The sequence below is a fragment of the Vidua macroura genome, chromosome 20 (genome assembly GCF_024509145.1).
Source record: "Vidua macroura isolate BioBank_ID:100142 chromosome 20, ASM2450914v1, whole genome shotgun sequence".
Taxonomy (NCBI): domain Eukaryota; kingdom Metazoa; phylum Chordata; class Aves; order Passeriformes; family Viduidae; genus Vidua; species Vidua macroura.
This window is the reverse complement of record NC_071590.1, coordinates 10,242,043-10,256,429: the sequence shown is the minus strand read 5'-3', so window position 1 is coordinate 10,256,429 and position 14,387 is coordinate 10,242,043. Positions and strand designations below refer to the sequence as shown.

The following is a 14,387-nucleotide window of genomic DNA, read 5'->3' as shown; positions in this document are numbered from 1 at the left end:
GGGCGCTGCGCCGGGCTAATTGACTCCTATGTGCATATCAGTGCTGCTGATGGAGCAGGGCAGGGCGTGGGGGGCACACGTGCAGCAGCCCCACCGTGCTGCCATCAGCTGTGCAACACACGGGCACACGCAGACACGTTGGCTTGGCTGGATTTCTCCAGGAGCTACGGGGACTCGGACCTGGCTGTGCACGTGGTGGAATAAATGCAGGCACCTGATCTGCTCGGCTGTATGATGGGATTTTATTTCAGCTCCGTGCCCAGGGCCTGCCCAGTGGCACATCTCACCTGAGCTGCTCTGCACCAGCCCGGAGATCCCTGAGCCCTGCAGGGCTGGGGCCGTGTCAGGGCCAGGAGAGCACCTATTCCCCAGCCACCCGTACCTGCTGCAGTCCTGCAAGGATAACCAGTGACACCGGGAGCCTGGGCTCTGCCCCACATCCCGTGCAGCTCACGGGCATCTAATGTTTTGTCTGTTTGAGCCAGGTCTTGTAAGCTCTCATAGACAATCATCATACCCTTGATAGCTCAGCTACCTCAGGTGGCATAAAAGTACCAGGATGGCTCCTGTGACAGTGTTGGAAACAAAAAAGTTTTAATAAAAGGCAAAATAAAAAAGCTCTTTACAGAGAAAAACCGAGCCAGGGCTAGAGGTTCTTGCTCCTGCTAAAACACTTCACAAAAGCGATTTACTTCTTTTGTTCTCTTCTTTTTCTGGTGAATTGCTCAGGAGGGACTTTTTGGCTCCTGTCCAGTTGGCTATCCTTAAGTTTGAGGTGAAGTCTCCAAGGTCCTATGAGGTGTCTTTGAACCAAATTGAGGAGAGAAACTTCTGGGCTTTTTTCCTTTTTTAAGGAGACAAAGGGTAACTTTTTTACTCCGTCAAGAGGGGGCACATTCCTCCAGGCAGAACGGGCAGCGCTCTGTTCCCTGCCACGGCTACAGCCAGCCCAGGGGCTCAGGGGAACACAGCAGCTGCTGCCATGAAGGCTGTCGGCCCCTGTGGGTGCCCCCTTAGCCTGGCACAGGAGGATGTTTCCTCACAGGGTTGGATCAGGGGCAGGGAACAAAGCACGGCGTCCTTTGCTGTGTGGGGTTTCTGCTGCTGGCACCTGAGGGAGGCCGTGTCTGCATGGCTTTAGGTCACTGGGGGTAGCAGGCAGAGGCCCTGCAAGGCCTCCCTGGCGGTCACTCGCCTAAGATAAGAAATGCCTGGTCATGGTGAGTGGACCAAAGCAGCCCCTCTTCCACATTCGGACCCTCGTTATCTCTCTGTAAGACCATAGGTCATATTCACCTCAACCCTTACTGTTGGACAATTTCCAACACCCCTGTACCCTATATAAACCCCATTTCTGCCCAGTTTGGCAGAAGAGCTGTCACTGGAACCCTTCGCAGGAGCTGCGGATAAAGACACTGCTGTGGAACCTCACACAGCCTTCTCCCCTCTCTATCCCTGCGTCTGCCGAGGCACTCAGCGAGCAAAGAGCTGAAATCACCAAAGAGCTGAATTCACTGAAGAGCTGAAATCACTGAAGAGCTGAATTCAACAAAGAGCTGAATTCAACAAAGAGCTGAAATCACTGAAGAGCTGAATTCAACAAAGAGCTGAATTCACCAAGGAGCTGAATTCACCAAAGAGCTGAATTCACCAAAGAGCTGAAATCACCAAAGAGCTGAATTCACCAAAGAGCTGAAATCACTGAAGAGCTGAATTCAACAAAGAGCTGAATTCACCAAAGAGCTGAAATCACCAAGGAGCTGAATTCAACAAAGAGCTGAAATCATTGAAGAGCTGAAATCACTGAAGAGCTGAATTCACCAAGGAGCTGAATTCACCAAAGAGCTGATCTCAAGAGCTGAGCTGCTTGCTGAGATTGCCCGTGGCTGGGAGCTCGCCTGGGGGACCTGGGCAGGTTGTGTTTATCAGCCCAGAGCTATCTGGGACACCTACAGCAGCCGGGGTCGGATGGACCCCGGGAACCCCGGGCTGTAAGAACTGTGCTCAGAGCAGGAGAGTGAGGAGAGCCCCAGGAGCTGCAGAGCGTGGTCAGGGCTGGAACAGGCTCCCCAGAGCTCCAGGAGCTTTCGGACAATGCTCTCAGGGTGGGATTGTTGGGGTGTGTGGGCAGGTCTGGACGGTCCCAGCTCGGGATGTTCCACGGTGCCTCGCTCCTGGCACGGGGCTCTCTGCCCTGGGAAGCAGAGCTGCTCACTCACCCCTGACACAGAGGGATTTCCCGGCTGACCGATGGAGAGAATATTCCCTGTTTCCTCACTCTTGAATCTGCCAGCAGCATCCCTCGGCGAGTGATGGATATTGGAGATGATTTATAGTTCTTTGTCACACAAATGCCCCCACATTCTTCCCCATCCTCTCGCAGCAACCATCAGTCACTGCTCCCGGCAGAAAGCAGGAGCCTCAGCCTGGGAACTGCACCGAGGATGCAGAGCTGGGTCTTTATTCACTGTAAATACACCGCTGGGGACACAAGAAAGGGAAATGTCACCGCTGTGCTGCTCTGCACCCCGGTCCCTGGCTCTGCTTCCACCCATTGGCTGGGAAGTTAAAGGTCTGGCAAAGAAAAAAGAGCTATAAATCAGGCAGAGAAGGGCGGAGGGGAGGATCAGGTTTACCCAATTCTTCATCTCAAAGTTTGTTATTAAAGTTGTGAATGTTACAGGAGGAACAGCCATGGCCTATATGTCTCGGAGCTCTTGGAATTCAGCAACATACACCTTTAGCCCTCTAGACTTTTATTACATTAAATAATTGTTGTTCCTGCTAATTAAATTTCTGTTTGTTTTCCTTCATGAACAACCAGGAAAAATCTGCATTCTTTGATCTGATAGAGAGTACTAGATTTACCTGCATTATTGGATCTCGCAGCTTATCATAATGAATAAATACATTAATTAAATAAATTCTGATCTTAATCTGGGCAAACTTTCTTGAATGCCCTGAGGAGCTCAGCCAGTTGCCAGGCTGCTCCTGCCACGGCCTCAAGCATTTCTCTCCTCAGGCGGGCTCGCCAGGCTGGATTGTAGGAGTACAAATCAAGGACTGAGCGAAGCGGTCGCGCCCAGGGCAGCACCCACACCCTCCTGGCTGCTCCCTGCCAGACTCCAGCACTGCGGCAGGGCCGGACGGGGCCGCACGGAGGCATCCACAGAGGGAAGGAATGCTCCCTCGTCGCCTCCGTGCTGTCGCGACAGCCGTTCCCATCGCGCTGCGGCCTAGGGAAGGCCGCCCGCGCTGTCGCCATGGTAACGGGCCGCCATGCCGCCCGCGGGCCGTTGCCATGGCACCCGGCCCCCCGCCGGAAGTGCTCCCCGCTTCCGGCGGCGGCGCGGGGGCCGCCGGGAGCGCGGCAGCATGGAGACCCACGAGCTGTTCCGCCGCTTGGGAGCCGGGGCTCGCTTTGACGTGCGGCGCTTCGGGCTGGACGCGCGGCGCTTCGGGGTGCGGGGACAGCGAGGGGAGGGCTCGGGGAGCGGCCCGTGCGCGGTTCAGGCTCCGGAGCCCCGCGGCGCTGAGGAACGGGGCCTGGCCGTGGCGTCTCACCCTGTTCTCCCGCAGGTGCTTAAAGGGAACCGCGGCAGCGTCTCGCTGGAGAGCCTCGACTTCTTCGGGAGCAAGGAGGGAGCCCCTCAGGGATCTGCCGAGGAGGCCGGGGGGCTCGCAGGGGCTGAAGAGGAGGTGAAGCAGCAGAAAGGTGGAGCAGGGGAAAACGATGGAAAGAGGAAAAGAACGGCAGAAAGCAGTGGAGGGAAAAGAAAGAAGAAAAAGACACGAGGTATCTGTACACACACACACACACGTGTATCCCTGGCAGAATCATCAAAGGATCCCAGAATGGTTTGGGTTGGAAGGGACCTTCAAGCCCATCCAGTTCTGGGGTCCTTGGCTGGCCTGGCTCAGAGCTGATCTCATCACTGGGCCAAGGTTCAGTGCTGAGAGCTGGGGCTGTGGTTGCCATCCTTCTGGAGTCTTCCTTAGCTTCATTGGGAATGAGAGAAAAAAGGTTCTGAGATTCTGTCTGTCTCCAAATAATGCCTGTCTGTATTTTACTAAAGGAAATTTCAACTTGTCTGCAACTTCCAGGAGCAGCATCAATGCCAGAGCTGTCAGAAAACGATGGAATAAAGTGGATGTCCTCTCTGGAAGCAAAACTTGAAGATGCAAAGGACAAAAAGCCTTCTGCAGAGAAGCTCGAACGCTTGAGGAGAGAAAAGGTGGGACCAGGGAATTCTGATGCAGCAAGAGGTTCCTGGTGTTCTGTGGGTGTTTGATCTAAAACTGAGGTGTGTTTGTGGTGATGCCTCACTGGAGGAGGGTGACTGAGAGTGGGGGAAGGAGCCAGGAGAGGAATGCACACGTGGTGAGCTTCGTGGTGCAAATGCAAAAGAAGGAGTTTGCCTTTTGCCTCGCAGATCAATCGCTTCAGGCACCAGCACAGGATCAACGTGCAGGGAACAGATCTCCCTGACCCCATTGCCACCTTTGGGCAGCTTCAGGAGGAGTACAAAGTGCACCCTAAAATCATGGAGAATATCCAGGCTGCAGGCTTCCACGTCCCAACAGCCATCCAGATGCAGGCAATTCCTGTCATGCTGCACGTGAGTTCTCTGGGGTTTCAGGGGCTCTGCCCAGATCTGGGCCATGGCTGCCTCTGGGGCAGTTCCAAAGCTTCATCAAAATTGAAAGCTTGGCTTTTTCAGTTTGCCTCATCTATGCTTTTCCTAAAGTCAGTTTGCAGCATTGATATTTATGGGAATGGAATTTTTTACTCTTTTTTTTTTTTTTCCTACTGAAATATAAGTTTGGTTTTTTTTTTTCTTACAGGGTCGGGAGCTTCTGGCTTCAGCTCCTACAGGGTCTGGAAAAACACTGGCATTTTGTATCCCTCTCTTAACACATCTGAAACAGCCCAGGAACAAAGGATTCAGGGCTCTGATCATATCACCCACCCGAGAACTTGCCAGCCAGGTGTGTGTTGAGGGAATCTCACACTGATGGGCTTCAGTGTTTCCACCCTGCATCAGCAAAATAGCACCTTTGTAAATATTTCCTTTCCTTTATTGCCCTCACATATCAGAGAAAGCTAATTTAAATGTTTCTTTCAAGTCTCCTGACTTTTGTGGAGTAGGTACATATCTATTATCTGAGTCTAATCTAAATGATTAGATTAGAGGCTCGAGATTCTTTGATCATCTTTTAAACTGCCCAGTGCTCAGATGCTCTTAAAACCTCCTTTCCTACTTGAGATTGCTATGAGAGGTTTATCTGTTTGTCCCAAACTTGGAATTTCAAGGGATAACGTTCTAACAAAGCTGTGTTAGTGAAATGAAATAAAAATGACACCTTTGGGCAGTTCTTGTTCATGTGAAAGAGGGAGCCACATATGGTAGTGATGTGAATAATGCTTGTTAGAGAGCTGCATTCTATGATGCTAAGGGAACCAGAGAGCTTTCTCCTAACACTGAAATCAGGGTGGGGTTTGAAGCTCTGGCTTCAGGATTAGGTTGCCCAGAGCAGCTGTGGCTGCCCCTGGATCCCTGGCAGTGCCCAAGGCTGGGCTGGACAGGGCTTGGAGCAGCCTGGGACAGTGGGAGGTGTCCCTGCCATGGCAGGGGGAGCTGGATGAGCTTTAATGTCCCTTCCAACCCAAAGCATTCCAAGACTCCACGATGGCCAGCAGTTTTTTGGTTAGAAAAAGCTCATCAGCTCAGTTGGGAAATCCAATCTCTGCTGCCTTTTCAGACCCACCGGGAGCTGGTGAAGCTGGCAGAGGGCACAGGCTTCAGAATCCACATGATCCACAAGGCAGCTGAGGCAGCCAAGAAGTTTGGGCCCAAGTCTTCCAAGAAATTTGGTAACTGTTCTAATGACTGAAGTACTTCTAAAAAATTAAAAAGTGTCACTGACCTTTCTCTTTGGGCTGTGTGGTTTTAAAGAGATGGTTAAAAAGTGGCACGGAAGAAATGGGAAGTGAGCCTGACATGGGCTCTGCTAAACTGTACCTCTGGCAGGCTGGCTTGGATCTGGTGTTTCTTAGGGCTCTGTTTGGTTTATTTTGTGTCTTTCTTAGACATTTTGCTTCTTTTCTTTTAACAGATATACTGGTTACTACTCCTAACAGACTCATTTATTTGCTGAAAGAAGATCCTCCAGCAATAGACTTGAGCAGGTAGGAGAGTCTGTTCCAATTGTGCTTTGCCACTCCGAAGTGGCTCTCCTGAAAATCAAACCTCCCTGTTCCTAGTGTGGAGTGGCTGGTGGTGGATGAGTCGGACAAGCTGTTTGAGGATGGCAAGTCAGGATTCAGGGAGCAGCTGGGTACAATCTTCCTGGCATGCACCTCCCACCTGGCCAGGAGAGCCCTGTTCAGTGCTACCTTTGCCCACGACGTGGAGGAGTGGTGTAAGCTCAACCTGGACAACGTTGTGCTGGTGTCTGTTGGGGCAAGGTAGGTGTTTTCTGCTTCTTTTTCTTTTTTTTTTTTTTTTTTAATTTCCTGGGAAATTGTTTTCTTTGCATCATCAGCCTGCTTGGTTTTGTGGCTGTTGTTAGTCAGCACTGCAGGTTGTTTGTCTCCAGAGAAATTTGTGTAGGCACATAGATGTTTTTCTTGTGTTGAATAAAGTGTTCTTTTCCTTTGCCAAGTACTTTATCATCAAATAAACATCAATCTTAGGAGCGTGCACTGGTGAAGTAGGTTTTGTTGTACAGTATTTCTCATCCACCAGGTTATATTTTTATGGGGGTTATATATATATATTGCATATATTTATTAATATATAAGTTTTTGTTAATGTATATTAAAAATACTGAAGTGTTTCTGTTGGATTTCTGGTTTCAGAAACTCTGCAGCAGAGACAGTAGAACAAGAGCTGCTGTTTGTTGGATCTGAGACAGGAAAACTAACAGCAATGAGAGAGCTCGTTAAAAAGGTATTTTGGAGAGACTGGGCATGTTCTTCTTCCTGTTCAACTGAGCTATGGTCTGTCAGAGACTTCCAATTTCCCAGGTCAAACACTTCTCTGTGCCACATGTTAAACCATTGCCCAAATCTGCCGTGTCTCAGTTTCTGCAAGGAAAAGGACTTTGGAACCTGAGATCAACTTACTCTTTTGCAGGGTTTTGCTCCTCCAGTCCTTGTTTTTGTACAGTCTATTGAGAGGGCTAAAGAGCTTTTCCATGAGCTTATTTATGAAGGCATCAATGTGGATGTCATCCATGCAGACAAGACTCAGCAACAGGTAGGAGGATTTTATTTCTTTTCAAGAAATGCTTTAGAAAGAAAGGTAAAAGCAAGAGTGTTGGAATGCAACTCCAGGTAACCGTGGCACCAAATTCCTGCAGGTTTTTGTTCAGGTGTTTAGTTTTATTCCTTAACATCATGACAACTTTAAGGAAACAAGTTCACCTCCTTTCTCAATTTGCTACTGGGACTCTTTCCAAATATCTTTTCTGTTCTTTTCCTAGAGAGACAAAGTAGTGCAGAGTTTCAGAGCTGGGAAGATCTGGGTGCTCATCTGCTCCGCGTTACTGGCTCGAGGGATGGACTTCAAAGGTGTGAATATGGTCATCAATTATGATTTGCCAACGAGTGCAGTGGAATACATCCACAGGATAGGTGAGGCATGGCTCACAAATCACCTCCTTTTCCCCATTTCTGAGGTCTTTAGATGCTCTTGTTTTTGTCAGCTCTCTGTGAACTTTATTTAGATGTTTCAGACATAGCTGTGCTTTTATTCACTGGGAGCAATGTTTGGGGATTGGCTGCTTGGTATATCCTTAGTCTGTGAGGAGGAATAAAGGGAGATGTCTGAAGTAAAATCTCTGCTCTGCAAAATGTGTGCTTGGCAGGTCGTACTGGAAGAGCAGGACACAGAGGAAAGGCAGTCACTTTCTTTACAGAAGATGATAAACCTTTATTACGGAGGTAATATGTCTTTTTATTAATGATGTCTTTATTTCTTGCTTTAAAAAAAAATCACCACAAAACAAAAGACCAACAACAAACAAGCCGTTGTTTTGTTGTTGGTTTTTTTTTGGTTTTTTTTGTTTGTTTGTTTGTTTGTTTGCTATTTTCCACAAAAAAATATTTATCACTTGTCCAAGTACTGGGGATGATCTCTTCCCTCCTCTCCTTTCCAGTATTGCCAACGTTATCCAGCGAGCTGGCTGTCCTGTGCCAGAATACATAAAACATTTGCCCAAACTGCAGAGGTATGTTCATCTGAGCAGTTAACCAGTCTTTTAATCAGTGCTTTTTAATAACTTATGGTAGTTTCTAGAACTAGAAACCCTAGTAATTTCATCTTTCTTCACTAAATGTTGTTCTCAGCAAACAAAAGAAGAAATTAATTAAGAAACCTTTGACAAGAGAATCCATTTGTACCACCCCAAAGTGCTTCTTGAAAAAAGGCAAAAGAAAAATGTAAGTAGGTTTTGCTGAAGAGGAGGTAAGAGATGCTGTTTATCCAGAAACAGCCCAGAAAATTCAAGCCAAGTAGCAGATAACTTGTTGGGATGAACCACCCAGTCGTAAAGATTTTAGTGATGAAGTTTTAGTGTCAGTATCTGTCTGCTGGAGCTTGGATTAATGACAACATTTTGCCTTGTGTGGTGCCATGTGTCAGGTGACAGCAGCCTGAGTTTAAGCCACTGGTTATGTTCAGGTGTCTTGATCTCCGATGTGTTTCTTGTAGGAAAACTACAAAGGAAAATACTAAGGGAAAGAAGAAAGGTATAGAAGACAAAAATGGCAGTAAATTACAGACTGTTTCAGAAAGCTGAATTCAGGCTGGCGAGCTGGGGCTGACACCTCTGTCTGTGCTGGAACAGAAGAATGAAGATGGCAGCGATGGTGAAGGGAGAAAAACATTTCTCATGTTTCCTTTGGAGTGAGGGTGGAGGTTTACATGCTAGAAATTCTCTACTGCAATGCCAGAAGAGAATTCCTGGATGCTTCTTATAGAAGCTGGAGCATGTGCTCGTGCAGTGAATGCCGTGTATTTCTGACAATAGTTCAAAACCAGCATCAGTTTGTGTTACTTTCACACAGTTTTGTACTGCTCCTTGAAAATATTGTCTGTGTTAAGATTGCCCCAATACATTTTTTAGACACTTCCAGGAGATTCAGAGACAAAAACCACACAATGTTTACTGTCAGTTTTGATAAACACAGCTGTCAGAGACTTCCCTGGACACTTAAAAAAAGCCAAAACAAACCCACTTGTATGTGAAAGTAAAGTCTACTGTTTTTCTTCAATAAAATTATATTGAAATAACTAATACTTTACATGTCCAGTAATTTTGTACGGTTTTATAACTGAGCCTGAAACTAGAATAAACAAGGTCATAAGATGCTAATTCAGAGACCTGTGAGTCTGTGCAGCCTCGGTGGAAAAAGTCTGCAGGCAAAAAAGGCCCAGCTCTGTGTGTTTTCCCTGTCTTCATCTGCCCAGTGTGTTCTCAGCCCACCCTGCTTTTGTCATCAGAATTCCAGTCGGGCAGGAATGGCTTCTTTGTAACTACAATCCTTTAAGGAAGAATTTCTGGACAGGATTGTCTTGGTTTAATCTGGTTTGGATGGGGCAGGCACAGCACCCTGTGCCATGGCCTCAGCACCCTCACAGGGAGGAATTTATTCCCAATATCCCGTCTAACCCTCCCTCTGTCGCTGTGAATCCATTGCCCCTTGTCCTGTCACTTCAGGCTCTTGTTGCATGTCCCCAGGTGACCCCGGGGGGAGGTCGGGCACAAAGGTGGCACTTTCTTTTCCTTTTTACGGAAAAGCAGTGGTTTGGATGCTGGAAATCGGCGGGAGCGAGGGGAGCGAGGGGCCACTCATCCCCATCCAGGCCGTTCCCGGGTGACCGCGGGGTTGTGGAGCCGAGGAATCGAGGGGATATGGGGCTGAGGGGATGTGGGGCTGAGGGGGGATGTGGGGCTGAGGGCATATGGGGCTGAGGAACCAAGGGGATGTGGGGCTGAGGAACTGAGGGGCTGTGGGGGTGTGAAAGCGAGAACCCGCGGGGCTTTGGGTCGGTGGAGCGGAGGAATCGAGGGCCTGTGGAATGGAGGAATGGAGTTGGGCTGTGGAACCAAGGGGCTCTGTGGATGTGGAAGCGAGGATCGTGGGGCTGTGGAAGCGAGGGGATGTAGGGCTGTGGCTCTGTGTGGCCGCGACACAGAGGAGCTGTGGGGCCGTGGAACGGAGGAGCCGTGGGACTGTGGCTCTGTGGGGCTGTGGAACGGAAGAACCGAGAGGCCGTGACTCTGTGGGGCTGTGGCTCTGTGGGGCTGTGGAATGGAAACACCGAGGGGCCGTGGCTCTGTGGGGCTGTGGCTCTGTGGGGCTGTGGAATGGAAACACCGAGGGGCCGTGGCTCTGTGGGGCTGTGGCTCTGTGGGGCTGTGGAATGGAAACACCAAGGGGCCGTGGCTCTGTGGAACGGAGGAACCGAGGGGCCGTGGCTCTGTGGGGCTGTGGCTCTGTGTGGTTGTGGAATGGAAACACCGAGGGGCCGTGGCTCTGTGGGGCTGTGGAGCGGAGGAACCGAGGGCCGTGGCTCTGTGGGGCTGTGGAATGGAAACACCGAGGGGCCGTGGCTCTGTGGGGCTGTGGAAGGGAGACACCGAGGGGCCGTGGCTCTGTGGAGCTGTGCACCCGTGGGGCTGTGGAACAGAGACACCGAGGGGCCGTGGCTCTGTGGAGCAGAGGAACCGAAGGGCCGTGGCTCTGTGGAGCTGTGGGATGGAAACACCGAGGGGCCCTGGCTCTGTGGGGCTGTGCACCCGTGGGGCCGTGGCTCTGTGGAGCTTTGCAGCCGTGGGGCCGTGGAACAGAGACACCGAGGGGCCGTGGCTCTGTGGGGCTGTGCACCCGCGGGGCCGTGGAACGGAGACACCGAGGGGCCGTGGCTCTGTGGGGCTGTGCACCCGCGGGGCCGTGGAACGGAGACACCGAGGGGCTGTAGAACGGGGGAGCGGCGGGGCCGAGGGCGGTGCCTGCCCGGGCCGGCCCCGGAAGCCGCCGCCGCCGCTCCGCTGACAGACGGCGGGGCCGAGCGCGAAGATGGCGCTGCGGCCCGGGCCCGGCGCGGGGGGCGCCGGCGGGGCGGGCGGCGGAGCGGCCGGGGCCGCCAGGTCGGTGGTGACCGGGAGCAGCGGGCGAGGGGCTGCGGAGAGGGAGCGGACAAAGCGGGGCGGCGATGATGGGGAATTAAGGGGACGCGGGGAGGGGCAAGAGATGGGGGGCGATGAGGGGGCTGGGGTGGGGGCTCGGAGTGCAGGTGGGATGTGAGGGCAGGGGGGGGTCAGGGGCCAGGTGGGCTGTGCGGGGTTTCGGACTGGGGTGTGGCGGGGGGGTCCCAGGTTGGGTGCGTAGGCTCTCAGGTGTGCTACATCCCGGGTGGGATGTGGGGGTCGCAGGTGGGGTCTCGGGTGAGGTTCGTGGGGTCCTGGGTGGGGGTCCCAGGTGGGGTTCGTGGGTTGTCAGGTGAGCTTTGTGGGGTGTTGGGTAGGACGGGTGGGTCTCAGGTGTAGTACCTGTGATCCTGGATGGAACATCAGGGTCCCAGGCAGGATGTGGCGGGGTCCTGGGTGGAGTACGTGGGGTCCTGGGTGGGGTGGGGAGGTCCCAGGTGTGTTGTTGGGAATGCAGCCACGGTAGCTCTGCGCTTTGCCGAGATTTATTCACATTTTTGGGGGCCCAGCTGATTTCCCCCCCCGGTGTGTCCAGGCTTGGGCAGTTGCGCCCCGCTTGCCGTCAGGCTCAGCTGCAATCTCAGATATTGGGGTGGGAAGGATTTGGGGGCTCTGCCAGCCCCGCTCGGCGCCGCCGGTGTCGGCAGGCAGCAGTAAATGTCCCTGTCACTGCCGGGCAGGTCTGGCTGTGGCCTCCTGGGACCCAGCCTCCCTGGGGACTTCCCTTTTCCCCTCCTTCTCACAAAGGGCACCTTGGCCACTGGGAGGACTGAGGAATCCTGTCAGGAGGAGAAAAAACAGTGTTAAAAGAGACGTTGTTGTGTTTCTGGAAAGGTTGGAAAACTGGATTTCACCACCTTTGAAGACTCTAGTAATGTTTTTTTTTCAATGTAGGCTCTCGTCTGCTATTTATCTCTTGTCCTACTTCCAGGGAGGCTGAGGAAATTTTGCATTTGACAATTAAGCTCGTTGAGTTGTCTTGGATATCCAAAGCCCACGGTTTTGTCAGTGTTATTGGGAGCGTTGTCACTGTTGTCAGTTTCAGAAATAAAGGTTTTGAAAAATAAAAGGATTTACAAATCACCATTGCCCATTGATAGTATTTTGGTTTCTTTGAGGACAAAGTCTGGAGGAAAAGTTCTGTTCTGTGTCTGTGTGAGTTCTTTGCCTGATTTCACTTCAATTTTTTGCGCATTTCTGCCACTCAAAAATACTCTGACAGTCTGTTGCATCAATGGAGTTGTACTGCTTGGGAATTAAGGGGTTTAAAAAATCCACTTGTAGATGGGAAAACGTTCTGTGTGGTTTGGAGCTGTTATGGTGAAGTTTCAATTCAGAAAAGGAGTTGCTTCTCCCCACGCTCCTGCGTTTTGGCTGAAGCTGTTGCTTGGTCGGTTTGGGGCTTCTTATTTAAGCTCCATATTTAAAATACTCATTTAGTAGGAATTTACAGGTTTCTAGTACTGCTTTGAGAGGTCTGTTGTAGGGTGATCGCTTTGTTCCCTTCTCTTTACTGTATTTGTGCAGCGTACCCAGGGCGGTCTCACACAGGACCGTCCCTTCGCTGGCTCCCTCAGCCACGAGAACCAGCTGCTTTCACTGATTGCTCTGGGCAATTTTGCATCTCCAAAAAAGCAGTCCAGTAATATTTCCCATTGGTGGAGTGGTTTGTGGCCGTGCCAGTGTGGCTGGTGCTGGCAGTTCCACACTGAATCCTGGAGAGAATACGGACAGGGCTGTGCTGCCAGAGCTTGCTTTGCTACTTTGGAATAGCTCCTCTTCCAGTGCCCTGTAATCAGCTGAGGGTTTTTTGGTTGATTGTTTCTTTTTATTTTTTTCAGCAGAGACTTATAAATAAACCAGGAGCTCTGTAGAAAGGGATAAATATTTAATAGTTTGGCCTTTACTTGCTCCCAACAAGCAGTGGTACCTCCTGACGCTTGTTCAGTTTACATTGCATTTGCTGGTTTGGAGAATTCTTGTTCAGGTTCCCCAACACGAAGGGAAGCAGGAAGCTTAGATCACTTCTACATGCTTAGGAAATCTTCAGAAATTACATTTAGTATTTAATCATTCTGACTAAAGTAAGTCTGTTTGTTTTCATGTTGATACTGTATGCCAAGGAATGGATTCAAATGACTGAATAGAGTTAAACAGATCTTGGCTGTGGTGAGAACCAAGCCCTGCACACGTTTGGGGCTGAGCTCTTTGAGTCTGCAGAGTTCCTCAGAGGGAGAACCCCAAGTGGAGGGGGTGGAGGATAGCAAGACTAGGCCATTGGGAAGCACAGGTGTGTGATAGTTGTGGAAGGAGGAATCAGCACACAGTGGTCAGGGCTGAAGAAGAAGCTTCAGGATGATGAAGATCCTGATTAGAGAATGAAGTGAAAAGCAAATGGGTCTTGGTGACCGTGTGACCCGCTGCCTGTACAGTGAGGAGGTGCAATTTGCTCCTGGATAAATGCATAATTTAAATTCCTTATTTTATCTTAGTGCTCACATTACACAGCTCTTTTATATTTATAAACCAGGTTGGCTTTCAGGACTTCCTGCAGCCATTTCTGATGGCATTTTCTCTTGTACTCTTCGGCAGTTTCTTTTACATCCACCCTTGGAATTGAACATTGAATATCTATAAGTGTGTTTCTCTTCCACAGCATTTTGATGTAATAACTGCCTGGGACACTGAGTGAGATTCTTGTTTGGGAAATTGCTGCTGATGTGGGTTTCTGCAAGTTGCTTGCAAATGAGAATTTTAAACTAGGTCCTTTTTTACTGTTTGGCAGCTGTTTGAGAGTGAGGGCTAGCAATTTCCATTAGGATTTCAGTTGAAATTTTAATAGTTCTTCCTCTAGGTGCACTTGACCCTTGATATGTGAATGAAGGTTTTCTCCAAGGTGCTATTTTTGTTGTAATTAGATAACTGAGAAAATAGAAAATCCATTATTTTGTGATACTTAATGTTTCTAAAGGGGGCAAAAAGTGATGGGTTTTTTTGGATAGTTTATTTTTCTTCAGAAAAGCTGCTCCTAAGCAGCTGAGAAGTGTTCTCTGGTGGTCCTGCTGAGTCAGGCACTTCCAAGAGGAGATGTTTATTCATTCCGTGCTTAGCCCACACAACAAACTGACCTGTTCCCAAGCTGTGTGGGTGCTGAAAGTCTCTTGTGG

The 14,387-nt window shown here is 50.1% G+C and overlaps 2 protein-coding genes and 1 long non-coding RNA gene across 7 annotated transcripts in view; 2 read left to right on the top strand and 1 right to left on the bottom strand.

Annotated features, from left to right (window-relative positions):
* Window positions 1–2,438: 2,438 nt before the first annotated feature.
* On the bottom strand, window positions 2,439–3,255 carry LOC128817397 (uncharacterized). The gene is made up of 2 exons (XR_008440184.1): window positions 2,869–3,255; window positions 2,439–2,574 (listed from the first exon to the last, which is right to left on the bottom strand). It is a non-coding gene; the product is annotated as an uncharacterized LOC128817397 (long non-coding RNA).
* Window positions 3,256–3,344: 89 nt separating this feature from the next.
* DDX52 (DExD-box helicase 52) lies at window positions 3,345–9,299 on the top strand. The gene is made up of 15 exons (XM_053995326.1): window positions 3,345–3,462; window positions 3,580–3,796; window positions 4,105–4,235; window positions 4,434–4,619; window positions 4,846–4,989; window positions 5,764–5,875; window positions 6,118–6,190; window positions 6,266–6,469; window positions 6,863–6,953; window positions 7,140–7,262; window positions 7,489–7,639; window positions 7,873–7,948; window positions 8,164–8,235; window positions 8,354–8,446; window positions 8,718–9,299. The coding sequence occupies exons 1-15, from the start codon at window positions 3,376–3,378 to the stop codon at window positions 8,803–8,805; spliced, it is 1,848 nt and encodes a 615-aa protein (XP_053851301.1). The 5' UTR covers window positions 3,345–3,375; the 3' UTR covers window positions 8,806–9,299.
* A 1,790-nt stretch (window positions 9,300–11,089) lies between these two features.
* Window positions 11,090–14,387, top strand: part of SYNRG (synergin gamma) — a 36,001-nt gene continuing 32,703 nt past the window's right edge. For all 5 annotated transcript variants that reach the window (XM_053995325.1, XM_053995324.1, XM_053995323.1 and 2 more), the window contains exon 1: window positions 11,090–11,160. In XM_053995325.1, coding sequence (XP_053851300.1) covers window positions 11,090–11,160 — 71 coding nt within the window. The remainder of the gene's footprint in view (window positions 11,161–14,387) is intronic.

Coding starts and splice junctions, on each gene's coding strand:
- DDX52 (XM_053995326.1), top strand. CDS start 3,376: ATGGAGACCCACGAGCTGTTCCGCCGCTTGGGAGCCGGGGCTCGCTTT. Junction 3,463..3,579: donor TGGACGCGCGGCGCTTCGGG/GTGCGGGGACAG, acceptor GTTCTCCCGCAG/GTGCTTAAAGGGAACCGCGG. Junction 8,447..8,717: donor AAAAAAGGCAAAAGAAAAAT/GTAAGTAGGTTT, acceptor TGTTTCTTGTAG/GAAAACTACAAAGGAAAATA.